Source organism: Diorhabda sublineata, chromosome 7 (assembly GCF_026230105.1).
Source record: "Diorhabda sublineata isolate icDioSubl1.1 chromosome 7, icDioSubl1.1, whole genome shotgun sequence".
Taxonomy (NCBI): domain Eukaryota; kingdom Metazoa; phylum Arthropoda; class Insecta; order Coleoptera; family Chrysomelidae; genus Diorhabda; species Diorhabda sublineata.
The window spans coordinates 5,318,524-5,335,447 of NC_079480.1; the positions used below are offsets into that span (position 1 = coordinate 5,318,524).

General features: G+C 33.0%; 3 protein-coding genes across 5 annotated transcripts in view; 1 reads left to right on the forward strand and 2 right to left on the reverse strand.

The window, feature by feature from the left end:
* The window catches only part of LOC130446819 (vacuolar protein sorting-associated protein 8 homolog), a 30,421-nt gene that overhangs the window by 10,343 nt on the left and 3,154 nt on the right, over positions 1-16,924 (reverse strand). The window contains exons 1-5 of one of the 3 annotated variants that reach the window (XM_056783301.1): positions 11,022-11,041; positions 10,529-10,725; positions 9,438-9,756; positions 5,756-6,191; positions 4,157-4,445 (exon numbers count right to left, since the gene is read on the reverse strand). In XM_056783301.1, the coding sequence (XP_056639279.1) occupies positions 4,157-4,445; positions 5,756-6,191; positions 9,438-9,734 (1,022 nt within the window). In that variant the 5' untranslated portion in view covers positions 9,735-9,756; positions 10,529-10,725; positions 11,022-11,041. Of the gene's footprint in view, positions 1-4,156; positions 4,446-5,755; positions 6,192-9,437; positions 9,757-10,528; positions 10,726-10,782; positions 10,836-11,021; positions 11,042-16,924 lie in introns of those variants that run through there. The other 2 variants (XM_056783300.1, XM_056783299.1) reach the window with 2 other exon arrangements.
* Positions 11,856-12,793, reverse strand: LOC130446824 (protein lethal(2)essential for life-like). The gene has a single exon (XM_056783307.1). It carries the CDS (start codon positions 12,630-12,632, stop codon positions 12,090-12,092), a length of 543 nt encoding a protein of 180 aa, XP_056639285.1. The 5' UTR covers positions 12,633-12,793; the 3' UTR covers positions 11,856-12,089.
* Positions 14,681-15,690, forward strand: LOC130446825 (alpha-crystallin A chain-like). The gene has a single exon (XM_056783308.1). It carries the CDS (start codon positions 14,936-14,938, stop codon positions 15,476-15,478), a length of 543 nt encoding a protein of 180 aa, XP_056639286.1. The 5' UTR covers positions 14,681-14,935; the 3' UTR covers positions 15,479-15,690.

Genomic DNA, 16,924 nt, shown 5'->3' on the forward strand with positions numbered 1-16,924 from the left:
TTTCAACAATCAATTTAAATATTACAATCACTGAAAAGTTTATTTCATCATAATTATTTGATTCTTCAAACGAAACAAAGTACCCGAAGGGATGTTTTCCGCGCCCTTATCATTGTGATCTGATAAATGTCACGATAAATGAACAATTTTGTTCTAAATTACTATAAACTAAGGGTGTTACTCAGTATAAGCTCCTTCAGTTTATATCACTACGTACCTACAATTATTATTTTCTACACTAACACCAATATGTAAAATTCGGCACTTTGCTCTGCTTTTATATTAAGCACTTAGGTAATTAACTCAAAAGGCTTCGTCCTCTTCATTATTCTCTCTAGGTTTGTGTTGTCGAGGAGCTAGATTGCCTCCGTGTTCACATGTTCCAAGGGCCGCTGTCCGTGACTCTTTGCGAATTTAGTGGATACCTGCCTTACTGTGTCCATCTCCAAGTCCCGATGAAGATCGCTATTTCGAAAGTACCAGGGTGCTCCTTAGCACATTATTTTGACATCTTTGGATTATTTGATTGTCGCTTTCGCTGGCACATCCCCATTGTTGAATTCCGTAGGTAGGATTTGTTCATATACAAGTAGTTTATTATAAATTGACAGAGTGGATTGTCTTCCCAGCAACCAATACAACCTTCTCGTTTTTTTATACGTGGTTTCCAAGTTAACTTCGCATCTAGTGTTAGCCCCAGATATTTTGTTCTATTAGCATATTGTGAAATTTACTTATACCGATTTTTCTTGTTTAAACTTATCCTCCATTTTTTCATCCAATAATTGATTTTATTAATTGATGTGTGTAGGTTAATTGCTGCTTCTTCGTAGAAATCGCCTACGGCCAAAATAACTGTATTCGTAAACGTGGCGAGTGTGGTTTTCTAATTGAGGGATGTCACTGGTGTATAACAGGTAAAGGACCGGCCCGAGAACACTACCTTGTGGTACACTCGCGTTGATTTCTTTCAAGTCTGAGTAAGCATCTTCTTTTTTTAATTTAAAGGCTCGTTATTTTATATAGGTCTCTAACAGTGTTGCATATGGGTTAGGAAAGAGTTTTTTCACTTTAGTTTTGAGCCAAACTTTGTCAATCTAGATATCAAATTTTTTTTTACTTCCTCCCTTGCGAGACGCCAAAAATCTTTACAAATACACTTATTTTACATATATTTGAGTGTATGTACGAAATTGCAGGTGATTTTTAGAGTTCCCGTTTTCGGAATTCCAGCCCAATTTTTGACTTTTTAAAAAATATATTGAGTCTGTTATAAAAAATAAAGTGTACCGATCGTGCTGTATTTACGTTTATCATATCATATTATATTTACGTATTTTTTGCAAACAAGAAAAAAATAGCTTGTAAAAGTAGGAAAACCACAATCCAATCACTTGTTTGTAATAACAAGTTACGATTGAAATTATGATAATTATTGAATATTCTGCGAAATTGCTTCGGTATCCGAGAATAATTACATTGTTACTTTTAAACTGTAGTGTATAATTAGTCTTGTGTAAAGTAAAAATAAATATTCAACATTCACTTTAGTTTACATTAATATATTGGGTATATCGCAGTTGTATAAAAGTTGTTCTCTAGATAAAAATTCATAAATAGAAATTAAATAAACAAGATAAAAAAATTAATAACACCTCGAATCTAAATCCCAGACAACAAGATATGTCTGCGATTTTATCAACTGTGTGATATTTTTAGCACAGTTGTTTAAATGACCTGTACATCCGTTTCGTCTGTGTCAATAAAAACAAAAACTTCTATTTCAAGGTCCCGATTAAATTTTCGATATACAGACTGGCAAAATGGGAAGAATATCGAATTTGTAACGCTATTATGGCTTTAAAAAAAATGAACAGTAGAAGACACTCTTGAAAAATATCAGATTGGATTTCGAAGGGAAGAAGCACCCAAGATGATGTATTTACTGTAAAACAGTAGAAAAAGAAATACAAAAAAAAGAAATTGTACGTGGTCTTGATAGATTTAGGAAAAGCCTTTGATAAAATACCTAAAGTAAAAATATCAGAAGGCTTCACTACAAATCTACTATTATAGATCATATAAAAGGACGAGATCATGAAGATATGCACTTTTTTTAAGTGAAATAATATGTGGGACATTCACAACTACAATGAGTTAAGGCGGATTCACACCAACGGGCACAGTCAGATCAGGTCACGATCAGAGACAGTCAAGTGAAGATCCCTGCTTCGGAATGTCAATGAGAGTGTTCTCACTGGCGGGCACGGTGAGGACACAGTCCAGTTAGAACACTCTCATTGACATCCCGAGGCAGGGATCTTCACTTGACTGTCTCTGATCGTGACCTGATCTGATTGTGCTCGTTGGTGTGAATCCGCCTTTAATATCAGTGGAGGAGCATTTGACAATGTTATGTTAAGGAAAAGAATTACAAATAGAAATTGAGATGTGAAACAAAGCAGTAATAGACATGGGTATGAAAACAAAACAAGAACAAGACAAAAGTAACGGTGATTGGGGAAATAGAAACCAAGATAAATATAAGAATTGATACGGAAACACTGGAACAAGTTAAACAGTACCAAAACCTAAGAACCATGATAGACGAAAACGGGACACAAGATGAAGATATAAATAAAAGAATTGCAAAAAACAATAAACTGTTATTAAGCCCTGAACACTAAATTCATAAATAAAAAAGAAATATCTAGAGACTCAAAAAAAACAATGTTCAAAACAATTGGATTGTGAATCTTGGGTGTCGACAGAGCGACAAAAAAATAAAATTTAGGAAGAATGAAAGCAGTGACAAAAAAAGATGAAATAAAAAAGATAGATATAGAAAAAGACCTAAATATGCAACCTACAATAGATTATATAGAGGAAAGTCAATTTCAATAGTGAGAATACTTACAACTAGGGTTGCCACCCGTACTTTAATATACTATAATAAAGTAATGTACGTTATTTCAGATAATTGTACTCTATATTTTATGAAAACAATACATTTCCCATCTTCATGGAGAAATCACTCTATTAAACCAGCTTTATAGTCAGATAATGTAAATACCGGTCAAAAGTTTTTGCCCATCCCATAATCCATTCAATAATTTCCAAAATAACAAATTTATCTTTCATATCGTCAAGCGAAAGTTGAAACGGTGTCTTACAAACTGAATACACTTTTTGCACTACCACTACACCAAACTAACAATTACACTGTCTGAATAAATAAGTAAATTGTTTACCTTCAGTCTCTGAAGACGAAAACTTGGTTATTGAAACAAGCATTAGACAAGTAAACAGTGTATTCAGTATGAATATGAATTAATGAGTTCCAGAAATTTCAACTTAGTGTGTGTCTGACCAACCAAAAATAACAGTGTCCTTTACTTATTTACTTTATAGGAGCGTATATTTATATTTTGTCTATTATTTTTTGTTTGTTTATTATTCTTGAACTGTGAATTCGGTGTTCATGATTGTAGTTTAGTCCCTATTAGCCCTGTGTGACGCAAGAGCGTGCTGTGATTCATACTTTTTAAACCAAGACATCTGTTTGTGCAGTTCGTACAAACACCGAGCTCTACCGACTCTATGAAGACCCCAGCCTGGTGACAGTAGTCAAGAGGCTCGAACTAGGCCACTTGATTTTTGACCCTGTTTGTGAGAACGGTGCGTGTAGGATCCGGAGAAATGCTGAGCTAAGAAAGTTGTATGGCGTTCATCCGGGGGCGCGTCTAAGGTGGCTGGGATACGTGAATAAGATGCCTTCTTATCGATATCCATGTATGGAGTTCCTAGAGGACGGCGACTGAGAGGTAGACCGCGTTTTCGCTAGTTGGAGGACGCCGAAGCGGATCTGATCTAGCTAGGGGTTCGACGTTGGAGGCACCATGCTTAGGACAGAAAGGATTGACAGTCGATTGTTGAGAAGCCCTGGTTCTCAAAAGGACCGTAGCGCCGGTTAAAGAAGAAGATGATAATGCTCCGCAACCTACCAGCCGGGTCTTCACTTTCGTATTCAAACATTTTTTTAGAAAACTGACACAAAGTTTGATATTACCTCAAGAATCTACTCAAATTTTGTTTACCAGCTTCTCGACTTTAACATGGCTTGTAAAGATTATGATTTTATAGTAGTATTACTTACATTTTCCCAAGTTTGATGCAACAATTAATAGCGGCAGGCAAACTATCCCTATCCATTTGATTCAAATTCAAATTATCCAAATATTTATTTATTAACGGTAACGCAACTTTTTCTTTACTGGTCCCTTCGGCGGTGGCCAAATTCAAAGCTTCGGCCCACCGCCCTTGATCGCTGAGATAAAACAATCTTTCGGACCACGTTCTCAATTTCACCATATGCACAGCTCTCGTACCCAATATTAATAATTGATCTCCTCGACTAGATAAACTATTGTAGCAAGCTCGTTCGCCTACAAAAATTCAAAATAATAATAATAATAATAATAATAATAATAATAATAATAATAATAATAATAATAGATATACAAGGGCGGTTCAAATATGATCAAGACGAACGCTGTAGATGGCACGCCTGTATGTTTTGAAGGTCGTGACTTGATTATGTGTTATGGCGGCTCCAAATTTGTAACGTGAAGTTCCGTAATTGTAAATGTGGACGGTTTTGGTGGCGTCCATACACGTTCACGTCTGTTCCTCGATCGGATATAGTATTTTGACCCGCGAAAAAGAGTTCCCGCGTCGTTCTCGCGTACACATCCACTTTCGCGGCCGCTGGCCAGTTTGCTTCCGGCCACAAACGCTTACGGACGTGTGATTCTTTATACGCTCATTAAACATAGTCGCATGTGAACTGGAACAATGAAGCTGTATTGCTCTTTTTAGAAAAACTTCTAAATTGTAATATGTTGCCACAGGAAATGAAATTATTTCTGCGACGAGTTTCTCGAACGATTGTGAGGAGTGCAGCCGCGTTTAGCGTGGGGAAGGCATTAAGTACACTAACATTCTTGGGCGTTTAAGAAATAGGTCTGCTTAAATAGGCCAAAGCGTTCAAAGACGGTCGCAAAAATGAGCCCCATGGTCGTCGACTGCGAACTAGCATCACACTAAACAACATTCGCCGCGTAGAATAACTCATTTGGATGACCGGAGGACGGTAGGACAAATGTTCAAAAAATTTTTGGTTGAACTCGCGATAGGAGGCGATGGAATGTGATTTTTTTAACGCTAATCTTCACTAGGTGTCGTCTAAAGAGTGAAGGAAGAATGCCGCCGGTACAACCAGGTCCGCGGATAAGATTATGTGTACCGTATGCTGAGATCGACGGGGAGTGTTATACGTTGACTATTTGCATATACAACGTTTAGTAAATTTAATGCTGCGTACTATTCTAACCTTCTGAAAACACGTGAAACACGCTTGGAACAGAGGAGGATTCCAGCGAGAAGTGCGATTCTTCTCCAGGATATCGCGCGCCCTCACACCACGCATCTCACACTCTATTCAATATCAGAGCTGGGGTTTGAAATACTAGAATATCCCTACTAGAGTCCGAACCTATCACTATGCAACTACTACTGAAAGAAGCCCTCGGAGATCAAAAATTCAATATCGAACATACGACGAGTTAAAAGAGTTTGCCCAAGGAATTCTTCAATACCGGCATAAAAAAGCTTCCGAAGAGATAGCAAAAAACGTTTGTCTCGATCATATTTGAATCTCCGCGGTCGTAGTTTGGAATCGGTTTATTAACCATACCTGCTAATGCGAATGCTTCGCTAACTCCTCCTCCCACTGCTAAAGCTTTGAAATGCGCCGAATTGTACACCAAACCGGCACCGGAAATTTCCAATATTTCCAATTCTCTTTGGCTGCGTACTTCAACTAATCTCAAGTTTTCGCTAGTATCTAATATGGCCAAATGTCGAGTTCCAAGCCAGTGAAGAGCGTTCATTGTATAAGGGACTTGTACTTTTATTAAAGGCATTAAAGTCATTCGAGGATTGTTGTAACCGTAGGTTACAATTAATCGGGTATAGTGTAATTCGTTACCTCTACCCCATGCTAAAACCGGATGAAATGTTTTTCCTACTGAAACTAATTGCCAAGAGATTAGAGGAAGTGACGTCGATATTCTCGGTAACTGTTGACTATAGAAGACTTTTAATTTAGGACGCACCGAAATTACTACTACCTAAAATGATAGATGATAATATTATAACATAATCGTTATGATCACAAATAGGGGGATGAAAGATCGAAAGAGTTGCTGCGTAAAATCTATATTTGCTATTGTTTTCATCAAATTTTTTTGGAAATGATGTCTGTTTTTTTTCATAATTTGAACGTTTCTGTTATATATTCGAATATTCTTCTGGATATTTCTCGAAAATCCCAGCAATTGGTTGATTTTCTGAATTTAAAAAAATATCCAGCAATTTCTCAAAAGTTTGACAACGTTTTGGATCTTTTTGGAGTAATTTTCAACTTTTTCAGCAAAAAAATCGAGTTACACTTGCCTGTTTCTTTTGTTTACTATGCTTAGCGAACCTGCCACAAAATAAATTCAAACATTCGTTTCATACATTCAATCATTATATTGAAAATTTAGCAGATTTTGTGCCAATAATTCTGTATTATTTTTAAAGGTTTCAATTGAATTTTGGGAGTTCCGTTGATGATTTTATTATTCAACCATGTTCTTTCTTTAATCTTTTTTAACGCTTGCATTGAAATTTGGGATCAAATTATTATGTATTCTCTATTCTAAATTCAGTATTATTAACTATCCGTATTATTTTAAAACATCGAGGAAATTCTCGTAAATTTGACGACGTATCTGATCTTTTTGAGAGTTTTAAGCAGTTTCTATAAAATTCAAACACTGTCGTGCAAAAAATTCGAGATAGTTTTGCCAATTACTTTTTTTGCGATACTTTTGCACCAAGTACAGCAACGTTCTGAATTTTTTAACAAAATTTCCCAAAAGTTTGACGATTTCCTCGAAAATTGAGCACTTTTATTAAAACCCAGTAAATTTTCAATTGTCTTGCAAAGAATTCGAGCTAGTCTTGCCAATTTCTTTTGTTTACGTTGCCTAGTGAATTTTCCACGTGATCTTTTCTTGAATTTTCAAGATACGAGACTATTAGTGAATATGAAAATTCATAAATTCCATCACTCCTTTTGATAATTTCTAAAAATTTCAACAGTCAGTTAACTTCCTGCATTTTTTTGGAATATATCAAGCAATTTTTCAAAAGTTTGACGACGTTTCTGATTTTTTTGCAAAAATTAAGCACTTACATTAAAATCCAATAAATTTTTTATTGTCTTGCAAAGAATTCGCGCTAGTCTTGCCGATCTCTTTTGTTTACGTTGCCTAGCGAATTTTCCATGTGATATTTTCACGAATTTTCGAGATACGAGATCATTAATAAACATGAAAATTCAAAGTTCATTTCACAAATTCCATCACTCCTTTTGATAATTTCCAAAAACTTTTTTTTTGAAAAATATCGATCAATTTCTCGAAAGTTTGACGTATTGGATCTTTCTGCGAAATTTGTACAATTTGTTTAAAATCAAATAAATTTTGAACTATCGTACAAAGAACTCCAGCTAGTACTTTTCTCTTCTTTGGTTAACGACGCCTAGCGAACCTGCCATGTAAGATTTTGTAGAAAATTCGAGACGCGATGTCAATGCATGAACCGGAGGAATCGGGAAACATCTAGAATATTCGCGACAGCTTTGGAACGATTAATGCCCAATAAATATATATCACAACGTTGTCAAAATAATAATAATTATTTTATATGATTGTTAAATGTGAAAATTATAACGTCGATTATTTTTTTAATATTTCTAGTTATGAGCGAGACTGGTCTTGGTATTGGTCCCGCAAAAAATGCAAGAGAAATACCAAGACCAGCTAAAGAGTGGCTATACCAAGACCAAAACCGACTGTGCAAAACCAAGGCGAAGACCGAGTTGTGCAAGACCAAGACAAGAATCTTGCACTCTTGTTTTTTTTTCATTCGTTCGATAATGTTCCAAATTAATTCTTACAAAATGTGTATTTTTACATTAAAATATCAAGAAATCAATTTGAATTTTGAATAAGTGTAGCTAATTTGAATGAAAATATGTTTGTTGAACGTACTAATAAAAATATGTGTAGCGTGTTGAAAAAAGGATCTTGTTGCAAACCCATTTAAAATGAAGGGTTGGCGGTTTATTTATGGGGGGTAGTTAAGAGACCTAACCATATATATGTTTTTAATTGCCCATCTTGGGTCTCAACAGATCCATAAATAAATTATAGAACAATAACAAATAACGGCAGGTGTACCAATGCGTGAAAATACTAGACATTTTGGTAAAGGGTCATAACAAGTTTCATAATAATTTTGTTGTAGGTTTTTCCCAACTAGAGACTGGCATAACAAATAATTATACTATCATATTTTTGAATTTTGTCAAAAAAATTGCAACTCAACCGTTTTGTATTGTCAGCGAGATTCGACCATGATTGAAAATAGTTTTGATTTCATTTCAAAAACCATTTTCATTTTAAGAAAACTAAGTTACCTACAATTCTCTTTCTTAGATTTTGATATATTTCAAACTGCTTTAACGAGATGGTATACTTATACCCTTTAGGATCAATTATAAAATGTAAGACTTACAAGACTCTTACAGCAAGACCAGAATATGCAAGACCAAGACCAAACATGAGGCTGCAAAATGAAGACCAAACATGAGGCTGCAAGACGAAGACCAAATATGAGGCTGCAAGATCAAGACCAAATATGAGGCTGCAAGATCAAGACCAAATATGATGCTGCAAGATCAAGACCAAATATGATGCTGCAAGATCAAGACCAAACATGAGGCTGCAAGACGAAGACCAAATATGAGGCTGCAAGATCAAGACCAAATATGAGGCTGCAAGATCAAGACCAAATATGATGCTGCAAGACGAAGACCAAATATGAGGCTGCAAGATCAAGACCAAATATGAGGCTGCAAGACCAAGACCAAATATGATGCTGCAAGACGAAAACCAAATATGAAGCTTCAAGACCAAGACTAAGCCGGTCTTTGTCTTGTATTTATTCATCAATAAATATTTATCTAAAATAGAATTAATTTTCAAATGTCGTTCGTACTTTGTTCTTTGTTCATATTTCCAAAAAATTTCTAGATGCGTTCAATCTAGTACATCAAATTTCCGATATAACAATAATTTTAGGTTAGTTTAGTATTACATAAATATCCAATAAATTTAATTAAAAAATTTAAAAAAATTTCTTGTATATTGTAGTCAATTCTGATAGATATTTTTTTGAAAAAAATACTATTTTCATTATCAAAACGTCAATATATGTTTATAACAATGAAAAATGTAATCAATGAGAAAAGTGTAGTATCTTACCTTAGACAAGGTCGCCATGGCTACCAAAACAACGTTATTAAGAAAACGTAAATCGTGTCCTCTAACTAGTGGTTCGAAAACACATACTTCGCCCTTAGCACCGGAAAATAAACATTTGGAATTCCAAGTTCTCATCCCGAGTCTTCTATTAAACGATAGTGAAAACACACATCCCGAAGAATCTCCGCACAAAGCTAAATTATTCAGAAAAGTGAATCTTAGAGACAGTACCGCCGTTTGGGGCGCATGGGCGTCCGGCAGTCTCCGCAGTACGTCTCCAGTAGAAGCATCTATCATTGATATGAAACCCCTTTCGTAACTATAAAAAAAACACAATTTAAAATATTCAGTCCTAAAATTTTACGGATTTTACTACACCCTTGATCTATTTCAAAGTTAAATCAATTATTTATCATCAAGTCACATTGTAAAAGGGTGTGGAGCGAGAGGTTTTGATCAAAAGTAATGTAATGTTGTCTTGAGACAGTTCCGCTTAAACAAGATTGTGGTTGACCACATTCTTTGTATTAAAACTATTTTGTTACTTAATAACAAAAATTTTAATTCTTAATATCTAACCAGCAACCGTCTTGTTGGTTGGTTAACATACACAAGTTAAATAGCTCAATTCACTACTTTGAAACATCTATTTATTGAAGTATTTTCGAGATATTTAAATTTTTTTAAAATCTTTAAAAAATCCTAGGCCGCAATGCATAACGATACAAATTGTAAGCAATAAACTTCTTTGTAAGCAATTAATTCCATGTATTCAACTCATTGTTATCTCATACAGGATGTTGCCGTCAATATGCACCATTTAAATCATTTAATTACTTAATTTCAATAACATTTTTAGCTGTATTTTTTAAAAACTTCTCCTTGTTAACTAACCCCCTCCACTAACCACTCCACATTATGACTACGATATTTGGGCAGTTCACTGGTGATGTTCCACTCTGTTCTTACAAAAATATGACAGAAAGACAAACTACATTTTTTGTTGAAGTCCGACGCTGTTACTATGTATTATTTGCAATTATCTGAACTAGACATTGTATCTTCGAACTTACTGTACAAAATATAATTACCCAACTAGAAGTCTTGTGGATTCCAGATTGAATGACAAGGCAGAAATTGCACCTTGATCCGCTGTGGTGGTATCATGACAACACCAACACAAATTCTGTTCACAGTCAAATGCCAAAATGTAACCATGCGAAGTTCCTACTGCTATGTAATTTAAACTATTCGTTATAACTGTAGGTGATCCTGCATTGACTCTATCCTGAAATATAATCATTATTTATCATTATAAACTATAAATAGTCAAGGAAATCAATACCACAAGTTTGTGAACGAATAAAAGAAGTTATATTTCGAAATAACTCATTTTGGCCGATGCCTAGAAGTTAACAAAAGTATATTCAGCTACGAGCACACTATTATTTTTTTCTACTGACTATATATTGATAAAATGTTTTTCTTTTATTATCAAAATATTAATATTAATACTGGTATTAATACTCCTGTCACTAAGTTGGACTTTCTGGAAACTTTAGTGATATTCATACAGAAACCTACTATTTACTACTATCACTAAGCAACACTGACAGAGAAACATCTCTGAAGATGATAACCTATGGTTATTGAAACGTGCTTCACACAACTTATGCCCAGTTTCTCAAAATCTAAATCCCAAAACCAAGATTCCAATCTATTTACTTTTCATTGAGGAGGTTTTGTAAAAATTTGAATTTATTTCTCTTAACAGTATCTATCAGTAAGGAATTGGTATTTTTATCTATACAATTTCTTTTAAGTTGTAATTTTGTCATTAAAAATTCTCCTCTTAACAACCCATTCTATGGCTTATGTTGGATATACATCCTCAGTTTTGATCATCTCAAACAACCAAATTGTTGGTATTTGATACTATTAGATGATAAACTGGCGCAAAAACTAAAAATCTGTCAATATTTTTTTATGTAAAAAACAACAAGCACCAGAGAGAGCACCAAACCCTATAACAATCCAGTAATTCGAGTGGTGCCTGTTCGTTGTTGATATTTCTGGTTTTTCCTTATATTTTACTAAAATTACTGAGAAAATATTTCGTTACTTTTGTGAAAATTGTTAAAAACCAAACTTATTTTAATCTACACTGAATTTTTTTATGTGGAATATTTTTTTTAATTTCAAATGGAAGTTTCCAAAAAAAGTATTGAAAAAATGTTTTTAGTTACTTTTTATTCTAAAAACTCGTAACACTTCATTTCTTACTTCTAAAAATGTAAATTTACATTCACATAAATTGAAAAGATGTATCTGAAATAAATAATTGTCTGAATATTTCTATTTAAAAATTTAGAAAAATATCTAATGAATTGGAATAGGGAATGAAATAAAAAAATAGTATCAATATAACGATAAGTTTATTATGTTAACCAGTCTTACAAAATCATTACAGTGACTAATTATACCACTACAAGTAAATACAAATACTATTCAAAGCATCACTTAAAATTAGAACCAAATTTAAAAAAAACATAAATTGTGGAACTAACACCTAATCAAAATTAACAAAAAATACAAAAGCAGTGGTATAAAAAAACTTACAAATTAAACATGTAAAAATGCGAAAGTACAAGTTTACTTCTTATCACCCGCTCCGCTTTCCTTTTCGATGGCCTTGGCAGGTTGTCCGGTTTGTTCTACAGGAATAACTTTGTGGGTTATTTGTCCTGCATCAATTCTTGGCGCCGTAATGGAAAGAACTCCATCAGAAGATAACTTTGATTCGAGTTTGCTCATATCGTAAGTTTTAGGTACGACATATTTTCGAAGGAAATGTCTGTAAATGTGGCCATGTTCATCTTCCTTTTCTTCGTGCTTACCCTCGATAGTAATTGTGTTCTCTCCAGTGACTTTTACAGAAATTTCATCAGGTTTGAATTGTTGCACATCCAAATTGGCCAAAAATTGATCTTTACCGTAATTAACGACGGATCCAGAATCATGTTCTGATGCTGCAGATTTCCAATTTCTTATGTAGCCAGCCGGACAACGAAGGAAATGTCTGGAAACCGGTTGGAATAAATCCTCGGGCTCCAACACCATTCCAAAATGTTGGTCGAAAATTCTTGATGGTCTTGCAAAATAGGAGTCGTCGAACAAGTATGGAATTAGAGACATTTTCTTAACTTTTTTTTGTAAATTTGCGGCGAATAACTTTTTCGACTGTCGCACTTCTCACAAACTGCTAACAGTAGAAACTGACATCAACGCCGGCTAGAGCCGGTTATATACTTACCGAAGTGTTTCGAGAAAGTTCGTGAACAATCAATTTACATTTAACCAATGAGAGAACGTAGAAAATTCTCGGCTTCTCGAGTATATACCAGGCTAGCAACAAGAAATTGGTAGTGACTGCTGATACGTCAGTCACAGGTCGGTATTTTAAAAATATTTCAAATAATTAAAATTTTATAATAACTAGTAATTTAACGGTTAGATTTATCACATACAAACATTCAAAATAAAGTCTTGTTCACAAAAAAATGATTCGAATAAAAATTTGTGCAATTACAAGAATAAGGTACACGAAGTGTTTCTAATTTTTAAATAGATTAGCTTTTAAATAATTTCAAATAAACTACTCTCGATTATTTTGAACTGAATATAAAACACAATATTAGTGACGTATTGAAATTAATCCTCGATAAATTCCTAAATTTTCAACGGCTTTTGTAAGAATTAGTTCAAATGAGTAGTTCGCTATTGGTTACTGGACAATATGTCAATATCAACATGAAATAAAAAAGAAGATATGGATCGAGAGCAAGAAGGAGAAAGAGGTATATGAGAAATTTACTGCGCGTATTATAAACTAGTTGAGCTGTTCTATTAGCAATTATAACAAATACAACTATTTAGTTTGGCATTACAATAAAAAAATTGAATAGTTTGTATGTTAACGCGAAATCAAAACATACACAAACAAACAATTTTTCATTTTAGTGTCTCTAATTCCTTGTAACGTGACACTAAACAATAATTTTAAAAATGTAAAACATTGATTTCCTAGGCAAGTATTTTGCCTTTCAAACATCCGAGCATTGTTAAATAATGATCACATATTCGTTCTCATCTTTATTGACTTTAGTCCCCGAAATTACTATACTATCATAAATACTTCTTTGAAAACAATTCTCATAAAGTGTATCTTGACACTATTATGAGTCCTCTTGTTAAAGTTTTCATACATGTAGTATTTCATATATCAGCATACGTTTAAAATCCAGGAGATTGGCCGAGTACCCATAACCAACCGTTTCGATACGAATAATCGAACAAATTTCTATAATCGATTCAAATTATTACTTGGAAAGTTAAATATAGAATAAAGATGAAACGATTAAATTCTTGATCAAAATTAAAAAAAATAATTATCAACGATCAGTGCAGTTTTCATTTTAAGTATATAGAAAATATATAAAATCAGATTAATGTTCATGGCGACTCTAATTATCAGGTGTATAGAAAATATTTTTGACCTTCAATACAATCAACTAATTATCATCAATTTTGTACTATTACAACAATAATTTCTAATTTACATATACTTTGTATTGAAACGATTTACAAAGGAAAATTTTTATGTTGATACAATATTTACTTATTTTTAAGAATCCGTTTTTATGGAATATAATAAAATAGTGCAAAATACAAAATTTATGAGAAAATTATGAAAAAATGCAAAGACTATTTACATGTTAATGGAACTTCTGTACGTTAAGCTTTTTAGTTAAGTCTAACTGGCATTTTTCTTAACTAAATTCATAGTTTTTTCAATAAATTCTGTGGAACCGGTTACATCTGTGAAGTTTTCCTCCATTAGTTGCAAATTTTCACAAAGTATTCCAATAGTACTTTACAAAATATCCTCTTTTTTGAACTTATTACTGTACTTTTAGTTGAAAAATTCATATTACCCTACAATACTTCTATAATACTTAGAAATACCATTAAACATAATTTAAATTGTAATGCATTGTAATGTAGAGTTTGGAATTTATCAGTTTTTTTGGTCAATTATCTAGTAAAATATTTCATTTAATATTTAATATTATATGTCGTCGTTAAACATTAAAATAATTTTATTTCCGTAAAGTATTAAAAATTATTCATACAAGCTTTTTAACTTTAAAACATTCTCGAATTCATCGATTCATACACAATGTGTGTGTCATTCACGTTCCCGAACATTCGAGATATTTGAATTCGACCAATGAGAGTATATCAGCTGTTCCTGTAAATTCTAGAGCTTTCTTGTGCAGAAACAGATACGTATAAAAACAAAGGTAGATCGCCTGGATTCAGTATAACCGAATTGTCAACTGTGAAGTGAAGTACTAAGTGTTTCTTCGAAAAGTATTTAAATAGTCTTGTTCAAGAGAGTGAGAATTCGTTAGTGATTTGAAGAAAAATATTTTAAAATGGCATTTCTTCCAATAATGTTTGGTTCAAACAACTGGGGACCTCATATTCGTTGCCCTCGTCGCTACCGGAATGATTTCGTCGGGGACATTATAACACCCCTAGCAATAATGCAAGCTATGTTGGATTCAGAAAATGAACAAGATTCAAAAAATGTGAGTTCAACCCTCCAACAGCGACCGGCGTCGGCGGTAACTATTGATAAAAATAAATTCCAAGCCAATTTTGATGTGCAACATTTTAAACCAGATGAAATTACTGTCAGAGTAGCTGACAATTATGTTACTGTCGAAGCTAAACACGAGGAAAAACAAGATGAACATGGCCACATATACCGACATTTCATCAGAAAATACAAATTACCAGAAAATTGTGATTCGAGTAGATTAGAATCCAGGTTGTCTACAGATGGAGTTCTAACAGTAGTCGCTCCTCTTGTGGGGGATAAAACCGAGCAGAGAACCATTCCGATAACTCAAACTGGCCAACCGGTTAGAACAGCCGAAAAGAAAAAACCGGAGGAAGAAAAACCAATGGAGTAAATCGAGTTTTTGAAAAATCTCTTTTGTTATAAGACTGTTTTTGCTGTATTACGTATTATTTCCTAACTAGTTTTAAAAAAATAATTTAAGTTTTTTTTTATTTTGTTAGTGTTTAAATTTTTCTATAGAAAATGTAAGTTTTTTTTTAAATTTGTATTACATTACACTACTATGAATGTAACAAAAATTCAATAAAAGTCAACTTTGAATCATTTTTTGTTTGAATTACACTATAAAAAGTAGACTTTCTATTTCTTTCTAATGCTTTCAAAATCAAAACATTTTTAAAGTTTTTTATTATTAAAAACCAAAATGAGAAATTTCTAGTGTAAGGTATAGGGTGTGGCACAAAGTTTTATTAGGAGTAATGGCTGAAACAAATCTAACTTCTACATGTACAGAGTATGGCGCAGAGTTTGGATTAAAAATAAAACTGTAAAGGTAAATGAAAAAGTAAGTTCTGGGCGTCCCTAAAACCAATTTCATAACTTCTGCTATAATGTACTGGGTGTAATGTACATGTAGTTACAGTTAGAAGTAATAAAGAATAGTCACCTTATAGATAGGAAGTTATCAGGTTTGTTTCAATATTATAATCTGTTCAGAAATGGTGATATGTAAGACTGAAAATGTGTTACAACTAAAAATTGATGGTTCACCGGTCAGTTCTGATCTGGTTTCGTTACTGTCAATATTTAAACTATCAACTTGGTAAATTGTCCTCAGTTGAAACAAAGTTTGTAAATTCGGTTGAGTGGTCCGAAAAAATGAAAAAATTCGTATACAAGACTGATATAAATTTTAAGATTGACACTGGCAAGTTTTTTTTAATTTGTATTACATTACACTACTATGAATGTAACAAAAATTCAAAGAAAGTCAACTTTGAATCATTTTTTGTTTGAATTACACTAAAAAAAGTAGACTTTCTATTTCTTTCTAATGCTTTCCAAATCAATTCAACATTTTTAAAGTTTTTTATTATTGAAAACCTAAATGAGAAATTTCTAGTTTAAGGTATAGGGTGTGGTACGAAGTTTCATTAGGAGTAATGGCAGATAATTAAAAATAACAAATAAAAGTGGTAGGTTCTAGTCGGTGCTAAAACCAAGCTAATTTCTACACGTACAGAGTATGGCGCAGAGTTTGAATAAAAAATAAAACGATAAAGTAAATTTGAGAGTTCTTGGCGTTCCTAAAATCAATTTGACAACTTTTGCTTTACTTCAATGTACAGGGTGTGATGCAAGGAGTTATGATTAAAAGTGATCGAGTTTAACCACATTAGAAATAAAAAGTTATTAAGTTTGTTCCAACTTAATTAAAAAATGATCAAAAACGGTCATATACAGGGCTGAAAGGGCGTTACAACTAAAAATTGATGATTCACTGGATAGTTACCTACTTACAACAGTTTTTAAACTATAATTTTGGTAAATGGTCCTC